At 39.9% G+C, this 13,035-nt stretch overlaps 1 protein-coding gene across 5 annotated transcripts in view; it reads right to left on the bottom strand.

Moving 5' to 3' along the window:
* itcha (itchy E3 ubiquitin protein ligase a) overlaps positions 1 to 13,035 on the bottom strand; it is a 33,180-nt gene that overhangs the window by 11,342 nt on the left and 8,803 nt on the right. For all 5 annotated transcript variants that reach the window (XM_036984134.1, XM_021610660.2, XM_036984135.1 and 2 more), the window contains 5 exons: positions 12,220 to 12,401; positions 11,554 to 11,755; positions 3,683 to 3,778; positions 2,883 to 3,057; positions 1,830 to 1,899 (listed from right to left, as the gene is read on the bottom strand). In XM_036984134.1, coding sequence (XP_036840029.1) covers positions 1,830 to 1,899; positions 2,883 to 3,057; positions 3,683 to 3,778; positions 11,554 to 11,755; positions 12,220 to 12,401 — 725 coding nt within the window. The remainder of the gene's footprint in view (positions 1 to 1,829; positions 1,900 to 2,882; positions 3,058 to 3,682; positions 3,779 to 11,553; positions 11,756 to 12,219; positions 12,402 to 13,035) is intronic.

The following is a 13,035-nucleotide window of genomic DNA, read 5'->3' as shown; positions in this document are numbered from 1 at the left end:
TACGCCTGCTACGTTAGGTTGGTTTTCTAGTGAATCCACCTCTGGAGACACCTCATAATGTTTGTACATGTGACACCAGTGTTACAGTAAAGCCAAAGAGTGTAGGAGCAGTTGCTAACTAACTGGAAGTCATTGTAGCTAGTAAGCTAACTAACCTGGCTAACTGCGGGGGAAAATAAATTACTTATACAGTAGCTGTGTCATGACGTGGCCCTTTCTGGGAATAGATCGTGGCATCCCCCTCTCTCCCCTACACCCAGGTTCTGTTATCTCATGTCGTAAATTCCTGGAGGAGACCCATGCAGTATAGAGAGAGAGTTTCACAGTAGAACAAAGGAACTTCTTCTACATCACAGAACTTGAGAACTGAACAATATCCATGTTTTGGAGAATGTGTAAACGGTTGGTGGAGAAGCCAGCTACAACCCGGTCCGTTTTGTTTCGTGTGTGACCCAGCCACATTACCATAACTCCGTTTATACAGGTGCCTCCGTTATGAGGATTGTGTCTAATTATTGCATAAAATTAATGAGTAAAGATTAAACTATTTGTGAAATGGTGTAATGTGATGTTATACCGTTAATGTGAGAATTGTATTCCCTTAAAGTTTACTAAGTCATTGGCCCGCTCCCATGAGCACAGACATGATCTGGCTCATTGAACAGCCCTTTTCTACTGTTACGAATAAAACCGCCTCCTGAAGAAATCCTCTTCAGACCACGTGTACCTCGATGGACACCAAGGGGGCACAGGTTGAGTTCAGACAACGAAAACATCAGTATAAGTTAAGGTTGTAATGGGTGTTGAATTCCTAACCATACCACGTGGAGCATTGGCTACACGGCGGGAAATGGTTCAACTCTGAGACTATTGATCCTGACAGAATAAGAGCAAATCTTAGATACTAATTACTAGTCTGCAGCTTGAAATTATGTCAACCTGTGATGCGAAGACCGACATCCGCCAAAACATTTATCCTATAACAACATTTCTGAATGGTACTCTGAAGTATTCATTCTAACCACAAAATACTTCAAGGAAGCAGAGAGAGAGACGCTCGGATGAACTTTCCAACAGAAAGATGGACGATTCCAACAGAGATCCCGACGACACACTGAGCGTAAATATATATTGATTACAATTATTCACGAATAAGTGAGCGTTCATGTGCAAAGGATTAGTATTTAAATTAATATAATTATCAACTGTGTAGTGACTCCTTTTGTCTTTCCCACCCTTTTCAGTCCACACCTACTTCCCTTTGTCCACCAAGCCGTCATATTGGTTTAGCCCACTAGGGAACCTCCCCTATCATTTCCTTGTAACCATATCTACTGTTTATTTATGCATTTCTGTGATAATCATTTATTTTCTAACTAAATTAATACAAATGATGTATGGATGATTTCATAGCAAAGGCTGGGTTCGTGCAGATAACCAACAATTTACAACGTTTGGAATGAGACTAATGTGAGGTAAAGAATAATTAATTAATTAGAAGACTAATTGATCAGATGTTAAAATATCTGGAGAGTTATATTAGGAAAATTATAACTTTGTAATCTGAAGATTTTCCTTGGTGCCCCGACTTCCTAGTTAATTACAGTTACATGATTAGTTTAATCACGTAATAATAATTACAGAGAATTGATTTGATAAAATAACAGTCTTCACTTTAATGATGCCAAAGACACGACATTAGTTATCTAATCACACATGACGCTGCCACAAACTGGCAAGACGTTTCTACAAATGTTTACATTGTGACGTCTCCACTTTCGGAGCGTATTGACAGTGGAAAACGCGTTGTGGTGGACCGTGCTACTTACCCCAGCCGTGTGGCAGCGGCCCAAGCGGGTCAAACTCTTTGTTTGCTGCGGCTATTTGCTGATCCTGGAGCTACAATGGAGAAAAAAGGAGGTTAAATGAACAGCGCTTACGTGTGTTGAATAATGCTTCTTTACAATGATATACAGTGGTCTTATAAGGTAGCTAATCACAGATGAATAAGTGATTACATAGCTGAAAGCTAGGTCACCATGCTAGAACTTCCACCAACCCAACCAGTTCAGAACTGTGATTCCTTCAAGGGAGGATTCATTTCTGTTGGACTACTTATTTTAAGTATTCCAACAGAGCCCAAGGAGGCATGGGCTAGAGGGAGTATCCACAATATATCTTATACCAGTCATTACTTTTCAAATCAGTGGCCCATTCCCAAAAATCTAGACCCTACGCCCTCCGTCCCTAGAGCATACTCCCTCCTATACACTTGTGGAGATCTGAGATGATGTAACAGCTGTAAGCAATTTGTTAATAGTTCCAATTTGCCACTCTGTTAGGCCAGGTGGATCTAAGGCCAGGTTGTTCTAAGGCCAGGTTGTTCTAAGGCCAGGTTGTTCTAAGGCCAGGTTGTTCTAAGGCCAGGTTGTTCTAAGGCCAGGTTGTTCTAAGGCCAGGTTGTTCTAAGGCCAGGTTGTTTTAAGGCCAGGTGATTCTAAGGCCAGGTGATTCTAAGGCCAGGTGATTCTAAGGCCAGGTGATTCTAAGGCCAGGTGATTCTAAGGCCAGGTGATTCTAAGGCCAGGTTGTTCTAAGGCCAGGTGATTCTAAGGCCAGGTTGTTCTAAGGCCAGGTTGTTCTAAGGCCAGGTTGTTCTAAGGCCAGGTTGTTCTAAGGCCAGGTTGTTTTAAGGCCAGGTGATTCTAAGGCCAGGTGATTCTAAGGCCAGGTGATTCTAAGGCCAGGTTTCACCATATTGCTTATACCTGTCAAATCATCTCACATCTCCACAAGTGCATAGAGACTAGGGGTCAATATGGGATTAGACTAGTGCAGTTTGGGAGGAAGGGGAGAGAATTGGGACATAGCCCATGTCTTACCCCGAATATGAACCTCTGGTTGAACTGCTGCATGGCCCCCTGCAGTTGGCTGCGCTGGTGCTGCCACTCCTCAAAGTTACGCACCGACTCCTGCGTAGGGCGCTGCCACGTGGTGGTCCGGCTGATGTGGTCCACGAAGTACACCCTGCCCATTGGGTCCACTCGCCGCTCCCACCTACATGGGACAGAAGAGGGAAGGTTCTACTTCTCCATGATGATTGATGACGGCCCTGTGTGAATACTTTAAAAAGGAATCCTTTCTCACAAAAAAAAAGAAAAAGATCTGAACTGGTGAGATTGGTGAAAGTAATAGGGTGGTAACCTTGCTTATATCCAAACACATATATATCTACACTTCTCTTGAGGAAACAGCAGGAGGCATTTCTGCACTATTTCAACAGGGCCGATATTCCTCTAGGGGAGGCAGCGTGTAGTGTAAAGAAATCCAGGGCCTTCGGTCTTCAGTAGGATGTGCACCAAAATGGCATGGATAAAGCTTGATGTCACGTATCACTCGGTCCGAGAGAACAGGTACCGTGCAGGGTTTCTCGTGACAGCAAACTATAGTGACATCAACTTTGCGCAGGTGCTCTTATTGAAACCAATTTAACACACATCATTTGACATTGTACCATGTAAAACTATAATACAGCGTAAGATACACATTAGTTAACATATTCCAGAACGCATTGGTTCATTTTTAAAGAGTAGAATTCGTGATAAACTACTGCCATATGAAAGCAAAACATATAGTATATGATTTACGAACTACGGATTTGATGAATAAATTATTTTGTTACCCAGAGGGGAGAGAATCGGGTCGGTTCCATGACGTCCTCTTTTCAATGTGATCCACGTAATACATGCGCCCATTCTGGTCCACCCTCTGCTCCCAGCTTCAGACAAAACACAGAACAGTCAGCAAATACATTTGAAGGGCACCAGTCCTGCACAAATGTAATCTTAACACCTAAATGAATGTTAAGTTCCTCATTAAAATAATTGCAAGTACATTAATTGAATTGATTCAATTACACAGAATATTTCTACTAGTAACTAATGTGCACCAAGTTTTACTATTAATAAGTACTATTAGTAACTACCCACCGTAGGCATTCTACAATAGGCATACTGACCCTTATGTAACAGACTAACACTGCCTAGACTAACGCTGCCTAGACTAACAGAGTAATGCCGACTAGACTAACACTGCCTAGAGTAACGCTGCCTAGACTAACAGACAAATGCCGACTAGACTAACACTGCCTAGACTAACTCTGCCTAGACTAACAGACTAATGCCGACTAGACTAACACTGCCTACACTAACAGACAAATGCCGACTAGACTAACACTGCCTAGACTAATGCAGAGTAGACGAACACTGCCTAGACTTACAGACTAATGCCGACTAGACTAACAGTGCTTAGACTAATTGCGACTAGACTAACACTGCCTAGACTAACACTGCCTAGACTAACAGACTAATGCCGACTAGACTAACAGTGCCTAGACTAATGCCGACTAGACTAACAGTGCCTAGACTAACGGCAACTAGACTAACAGCCTAACATTGCCTAAGACTCGGGATGAGGAGAGCTTTTAGGAGGGTGGAATAGTGGGGACCAATTGGAGGTTTACTTAGTAGCAATGCAAATATCATGGTACAGCTATATAGACACTCAATCATCATGTTACTTTTTAAAATGGTACGTTTACAAACATATATTTTTGATAAATAGAATTGAAAGTTGTGTCTCATTTTGGTAAGTGGTGAAATAAGTATAGCCAGTTATAATTGTAATGGCTTAGCAGATAATAAGAAAAGACGACCAGTATTTACCTGGCTAAAAGAGAAGGAATATAATATCTATTGTTTACAGGAAACTCATTCAACAATTTTAGATGAAGTTTTGTGGAAAAAGGACTGGGGGGGTGAAATATATTTCTCCCATGGGCAAAGAAATTCAAAAGGAGTGATGGTTTTAATTAACAGTAATTTTGATTTAAATGTGCAAATTGTCCAAACAGATCCTCAAGGTAGATGGATTATTTTAAACATGCTATTGGACAATAAACAGAGATGGCTTATTAACCTATACGGTCCAAATAATGATGATCCAAGCTTCTTTGAAAATATATATAAGAATTTATCAACTCTACAAGCAACACTAGACTATTATTATGGTGGGAGATTTTAATACAGTCTTAAATACCTCTATTTACCGGAAAGGAAATCACACTACAAACTAATCACCCTCAGGCACTTAAGGAAATCATGAATGTCATGGATATATTGGAATTAGTAGATATATGGAGACTTAAATACCCTGACCTAGTGAGATGCTTAATCAAGCTAGTCGTCTTGACTACTTTCTTATGCCATTCTCTCTGGCACCAAAAGTTTAAAAAGTGTTGATAGGGAACAGAATGCGGTCGGATCATCACATAATTGGCATATATATTACTCTTACAAAATTTCCACGTGGGCAAGGATATTGGAAATGTAATCAAAGCCTACTAGATGATACATTGTTTAGAACTAGAATTGAAGAATTTATAACTGACTTTTTCAGACATAACAGGTACAGCAGATTACCTTATTGTATGGGACACTTAAGTGTGCCTTTAGAGGCCATGCAATTCAGTACTCATCTATAAAACAAAAGCAATTTAGATCAAAAGAGTCCATATTAACAAAGGAAATTGAAGGACTAACAGTACAGTTAGATAGCAATAAAAACTGTACCATAGAGGCACAGAATAAGTTAGAGGAAAACCAAAAAGAAATGGAGGAACTTATTCAAGAAAGATCCAGTGTAATATATTATAAAAATAAAGCGAACTAGATGGAATATGGGGGAAAATGCACCAAATTATTTTTCAATCTTCAATATAGAAATGCTACCAAAAAAATGTATTAAAACTTGTTACAAATGACGGAGTCACGCATGATTCACCAACTTATATTTTGAAAGAGGAAGTAAAGTACTTTAAGAATATGTTTTTGTTTCATTCTCCTCCATCTCCACTAACTGAAACAAATTGTATGTTTTTTTTCTTCCTAATAATAATGTCAAATTAATATCTGTACAGAAAGACTCAAGTGAAGGCCAAATTACAGAGGAGGAACTTCTTGGTGCAATTGGGGCCTTTAAGGATGGGAAAACTCCAGGGCTGGATGACATACCAGTTGAAGTACATAAAATGTATTTTTGATATACTCAGAGGACCATTATTAGCATGTTTGAACCACTCCTATATAAATGGTAGATTATCAGACACGCAACAAGAAGGTCTGATATCATTATTACCGAAACAGAACCCAAATGGTATATGTGAAGATCCAGTCCATTTAAAAAAATGGAGACCTCTTACACTTCAGTGTTGTGATGCAAAAATCCTAGCAAAATGCTTGGCGCATAGAATTAAAAAGGAAGTCATATTTTTCATCCTAATCAGACAGATTTTTTACATGGACGATACATTGGAGATAATATAAGACTGGAAGTACTGGAAACAATAGAATACTATGAAATATCAGGGACACCAGGCCTGCTTTTCATAGCTGATTTTGAAAAGGCTTTTGATAAAGTACAACTGGAGTTTATATACAAATGCCTAGAATATTTTAATTTTGGGGAATCTCTTATGAAATGGGTTAAGGTTATGTATAGTAACCCTAGGTGTAAAATAGTAAATAATGGCTACATCTCAGAAAGGTTTAAACTATCTAGAGGAGTAAAACAAGGTTGTCCACTATCGGCATATCTATTTATTATTGCCATTGAAATGTTAGCTGTTGAAATGAGATCAAACAATAATATTAAGGGATTAGAAATCCGTGGCTTAAAAATTAAGGTGTCATTGTACGCTGATGATTCATGTTTTCTTTTAAAACCACAATTAGAATCTCGGCCTCAGAGGATTTAGATACTTTTGCTATCCTCCCTGGATTAAAACCACAAAGAAAAAAAGCAAATTTTACATTACCATGTAGTTTATCAATGAAATGGTCTGACGGAGATGTGGACATACTCGGTATACAAATCCCAAAGGAAAGAAATGATCTCACTCCAATACATTTTTATAGAAAGTTAACAAAAACAGATAAGCTCTTGCTACCATGGAAAGGAAAATACCTGTCTATTTGAAAAATCACCCTGATTAACTCTTTGGTCATATCACAGTTTACCTATTTGCTTATGGTTTTGCCTACACCTAGTGAGTGACCTGCTTTTTAAATTATATGAGAAAAAAAAAATTCAAATTTTATTTGGAATGGCAAGCCAGATCAAATTAAAAGGGCCTATTTATATAACAAATATGAATTTGGAGGGCAGAAATGATTAAATATTAAAGCATTAGACCTCTCACTAAAGGCGTCAGTCATACAACAGTTATACTTAAATCCAAAATGGTTCTCTAGTAAATTGGTAAGAATGTCTCATCCTATTTTCAAGAAGGGCCTTTTTCCCTTTATTCAGATAACACCTGCTCACTTTCAGTTGTTTGAAAAGGAAATAATCTCCAAAATATCTTTATTTTTTAAACAAGCCTCAGACAGTTGGTTGCAATTTCAGTTGAATCCACCTGAAAAGACAGAACAAATAATACAACAAATATTGTGGTTAAACTCAAATATACTAATTGATTTAAAAAAAAAAAAAAAATTGAGGGAAGTGTTTAAAAAAAAAAAGGTATAATTTTAGTGAATGATATCATAAATAGGACTGGTGGAGTTGTCTGTGTTAGCTGTATGTGTGACATATGGGAATGTCTGCTCTACCCAAAATTATAACCAAATGCAGCATTACCACAAAAATGGAAGAGGCAAGTAGAAGGGGATAAAAGTAAGGAACTTGTATGTCGGCCCTGTATTAAAGAACATAAATGGTTAAAGAAAAGTGTGATAAATAAAAACATAACAATTTCAATTGCAAAATAGTTTTGAAGAGATTTTCGATGTGCCCATTCCATGGCACATGGTTTATGAATTGATACGCCGGATTCAAAACTTTGAATTGTTCAATTTAAATTACTATACAAAATTCTTGCAACCAATAGAATGTTATATATATGGGGGATACAATCTTCCCACCTCTGCAGATGCTGCTGTGAGGAGGCAGTAATTAGATAATTTATTTTGGTATTGTCCATATGTAGCTCGTTTTTGGTAACAGGTCCAGGAATGGCTGAAGAATTGCAACATTTGCCTAGAACTAACGTTGCAGATAGCAATACTAGGTGATTTGAAAAGCCATAGTCAATCAATCAATAATATAATAATTATTTTAGCAAAAATGGTTTATTTTCAATTTACAATGTGTAGAAGCTATGAGAATAGAAAGGTTCAATACTTTAGTGAAGCATCACTGCACAGTTGGAAAATATATGGCCAATAGAAATCCAAAAATGGATGATGTTGAGAGATAGATGGGAGGGGTTGAATGGAGCTGAAGGGTGGGACTGGATGATGTTGAGAGATAGATGGGAGGGGTTGAATGGAGCTGAAGGGTGGGACTGGATGATGTTGAGAGATAGATGGGAGGGGTTGAATGGAGCTGAAGGGTGGGACTGGATGATGTTGAGAGATAGATGGGAGGGGTTGAATGGAGCTGAAGGGTGGGACTGGATGGTGTTGAGAGATAGATGGGAGGGGTTGAATGGAGCTGAAGGGTGGGACTGGATGATGTTGAGAGATAGATGGGAGGGGTTGAATGGAGCTGAAGGGTGGGACTGGATGATGTTGAGAGAGATGGGAGGGGTTGAATGGAGCTGAAGGGTGGGACTGGATGATGTTGAGAGATAGATGGGAGGGGTTGAATGGAGCTGAAGGGTGGGACTGGATGATGTTGAGAGATAGATGGGAGGGGTTGAATGGAGCTGAAGGGTGGGACTGGATGATGTTGAGAGATAGATGGGAGGGGTTGAATGGAGCTGAAGGGTGGGACTGGATGATGTTGAGAGATAGATGGGAGGGGTTGAATGGAGCTGAAGGGTGGGACTGGATGATGTTGAGAGACAGATGGGAGGGGTTGAATGGAGCTGAAGGGTGGGACTAATAACAAGATAACCAATGTAAAACATACAGGGTCTGTAAAACGTATATAGATTCAGACATTTTGTGAAATAGCACAGTTACAAATAGAAATCAAACTGGATGGATATCAGAAATAGAGGAAGGACTAAAAACAAACAAAATATAACTATTGTAAAATAGATTGTAAAATGTGTAAAATGTGTATAAACTGAAGGTAGAAGCCTAAGTGTTATGGTTTATTAGTTTACTCTATTCTACTATTCTGCCTTGCCTGACAGAATAACAACAAAAAAATCCAGAAAAACACATGTCAAAAATGTTATAATGTTATAATGTTATAAATCAGAAAGATTTCTGGCTCCCAGGTGTCTTTTATACAGGTAACGAGCTGAGATTAGGAGCACACTCTTAATTTGGAGCACACTCTTAATCAGTTTGTTACCTGTATAAAAGAGCACACTCCCTTTAAGAGTGTGCTCCTAATCTCAACTTCGTTACCTATATAAAAGACACCTGTCCACAGAAGCAATCAATCAGATTCCAAATTCTCCACCATGGCCAAGACCAAAGAGCTCTCCAAGGATGTCAGGGACAAGATTGTAGACCTACACAAGGCTGGAATGGGCTACAAGACCATCGCCAAGCAGCTTGGTGAGAAGGTGAAAACAGTTGGTGCGATTATTCACAAATGGAAGAAACACAAAAGAACTGTCAATCTCCCTCGGCCTGGGGCTCCCATGCAAGATCTCACCTCGTGGAATTGCAATGATCATGAGAACGGTACGGAATCAGCCCAGAACTACACGGGAGGATCTTGTCAATGATCTGCCTAGACTAAGAAACTAATGCTGCCTAGACTAACAGACTAATGCCGACTAGACTAAGAACATTTTTATACTGACTGCAAAATGAGTGATAAATTGTCAAGTCTCATCTATTAGTGGTTGAGAGTGGTTTGAAATATCAAATTGAAGGGTCAACAGCTATTCATTTCCAACAGAGTTAAACATTAAGTCAACTCTACAAAGAGGTGTAGCATCGAACTCCTGTCAACCTCAGTGTTTACCCTAGGATTTTTTTCAGCAGCGGTGGCAAAGGTAGCGGGGGTGGAGTGTGGTAATGGGCATAGTGGTGGGTGTGGCCAATGGCACAGTTGTAGAGGCCCTCTTGGCCACAGAAAGAAAATGTTAGTTTTATAGCTAATTTCCTCAATTTGTAAGCATTTGTCATGTGGCTGAGAGAAATTGCAGTTTCAAAGTTAATCTCCTGCAATTCTACACATTTTGCCATGTCTAACGCTATCTGAGTGATTAAAACATTGAAAGAACATACCAATTACATGGATAATCTGAAATTCCAACTGACTGTCTAGTTTTTATTTTGGTGATTGTTAATTCTCATAGATCTTATAAAAAAATGTATTGCTTCAGTATCTTTTCTACCTACTTTATATCTGGTTTAAGTTTACATCCTGTTTAACCATCCTGAAAATGTATATAAAAATACAAGTCTTCTCCCCCTCTCTCTCCAGTCTAGTTATGGCTTTAAAAAGTTCAGGAGGAAAGATTTGCTTTACAAGTCACATAATAAGTTGCATGGATTCACTGTGTGTGCAATGATAAGTGTTCAACATGATTTTTGAATGACTACCTCATGGTGAAGTTATTAATTACACTTTGGATGGTGTATCAATACACCCAGTCACTACAAAGATACAGGCGTTGTTCCTAACTCAGATGCCGGAGTTCTGCTCAGGGATTTAATGGCTGTGATGGGAGAAAACTGAGGATGAATCATCAACATTGTAGTTACTCCACAATATTAACCTAACTGACAGAGTGAAAAGGAAGCCTGTACGGAATACAAATATTCCAAAACATACATCCTGTTTGCAACAGGGCACTAAATACTGCAATAAATGTGGCAAAGCAATGAACATTTTGTCCTGAATACAAAGTGTTATGTTTGGGGCAAATCCAAAACCTCACCGAGTACCACTCTCCATATTTTCAACCATAGTGGTGGCTGCATTGTGTTATGGTTAAGCTTGTAATCGTTAAGTACTGGGGAGTTGCACCGCTGCAACCTTAAAGCTCACATTAGCACGATGCAGGATATACAGCATGGGGATATATTGCAGGGTACAAACAGAAGGCTATATAGGGCATACAGTCAACTCCACACACACACACATTAAAACCCATGAATGACGCCAAAGACCCCCTACCTACATATACATGACGCTAAAGACCTAACCAAACCGACATGTACATATTACCTCATTCAATCACCCCAACTACTGTACCTCACACCCCAGTACACTGACTCAGTACTCCTTGTATGTAGCCTGTATAAAGCTTCATTATTGTTATTTTATTGTGTTACTAGTTTATTTTGATCTAATTGTCATACTTTAACTGCATTGTTGGTTAAGGGCTTGTAAGTAAGCATTTCACAGTAAAGTCTACACTTGTTGTATTCGGCGCATGTGACAAATACAATTGGATATGAAGACGAACACATGTGCACATTTTCGATGGCCAGGCTGGTCAGGGCTGTCGGATTGATAGGGAGCGTTCTTTTTTACTTGCTCATGATACACATCTGGTTAGGAGCCTAGTCCACTTACCCCGGTGGCAGTGGACCGTTGCTGACAGGGCCGAGTTGGGGGAGCCCTCCGGCTGGGGGTACCCCAATGGCTTCCGGTCCGCTGGTGCTGGCTGCCTGTGGGGGTGGGGGTTCTGTGCCGTTCTCCGGAGGGGGGTTTGAGGAGGAGCCGTCTGAAGCCGGGGGCTCGCTCACGTCGCTGGGAGTGGAGCTGCTAGAGGACGCTGGAGGAGAAAAGGTTAGTTATGGTCTTGGGGTGGAGCTGCTGTTGGAGGTTCGATGAGACAGAGGAGAATAGTTAGCTGCGGTTGCTAGTTGGAGACGGTATAGACGAAGGACAGGTTAGCTGTGGTCGCTAGTAGGAGATGCTAATGAGAAGCTGCTAAATAAGGCGAATGCTTTTAGACTGCATATCTGTGTTGAATAGCATATCTGGACTGCACTTCATTCAATTCCACAAAATGGCTTGAATAGTGAGTGGAATGAAAACATGAACGTTTCATTACATGAGAAGGCAATAGATGGACCTGGCATTAGAACATCAACACACGAAAGGAATTTCTTTCAATAGTTCTGTCAGAGACCTCTATGGTTATCTATTGTATTACTATAGTATTGTGGTATTTTGTATTGTATTATTATGGAATTGCTAGGGTATGTCTAGGGCCTTTCTTAGCGTGGTGCCAACCTGGGGAGGCGGCTGGTCTGCGAGGGGTGGGTGGAGGAGGACGAGCAGGTCTGGGGGGGCGTGTGGACTTGGAGCCCCCTGGGGATGGGGCGGGAGACCCCGTGCAGTTGATCTCGTGGCCATTGGGGATGATCACCCAGTCCTCTGTAGAGTCACTGGAAGGTGACGTGTCTCTGCTGGACCTGGCGGGTATGACATCACCAAAAGTCTAAATAAATTGCATGCAGCACAGTCAATTACTTTTTGTTTGCCGTTTTGGCTGTAGGTAGTGCCTCCTACTTTTTGGTGGTCAAAACGTTTTATCTACTACTGCTACTACTACTGCTACCATCATCATTACTACTACTACCACCATCATCATTACTACTACTACCACCCCCACTAGTACTTTTATTTTACAATACACACATACCGGAGGATCACATCACTGACATCAGCAAACATGACACTACAAAACTAAATCTAATCAAAAAACATATGAACAATATAAGTATTTACATACTGTCAAGAGTTATCATGAAAAATAAAAAATGTCCACCCCCTTCTTCCTTACCAAGAAAGTACATTGCTTAGGATCAATAATTGACCCTAAAGTCCTTTGATAAGATCTTTGCAATCAGCAAGCAGTTCTCTGGACATCCCAGTGCAGAGACAGTTGCAATGTTTTTTGTAAAACGATATATTCATATCGGGAAAAATGCAATTAACATCGATTTAAACTTGACATATCGGTGCCCATCTCTAGTATTCACAATGGACAGAAGATATGCTAGTGTGACTGAGTAATATCATAAAAGTATTTTGCCGACTCACACT

This window comes from Oncorhynchus mykiss, chromosome 7, assembly GCF_013265735.2.
Source record: "Oncorhynchus mykiss isolate Arlee chromosome 7, USDA_OmykA_1.1, whole genome shotgun sequence".
Taxonomy (NCBI): domain Eukaryota; kingdom Metazoa; phylum Chordata; class Actinopteri; order Salmoniformes; family Salmonidae; genus Oncorhynchus; species Oncorhynchus mykiss.
The sequence above is the reverse complement of the archived record's forward strand: the minus strand, read 5'-3'. Positions and strand labels throughout refer to the sequence as shown.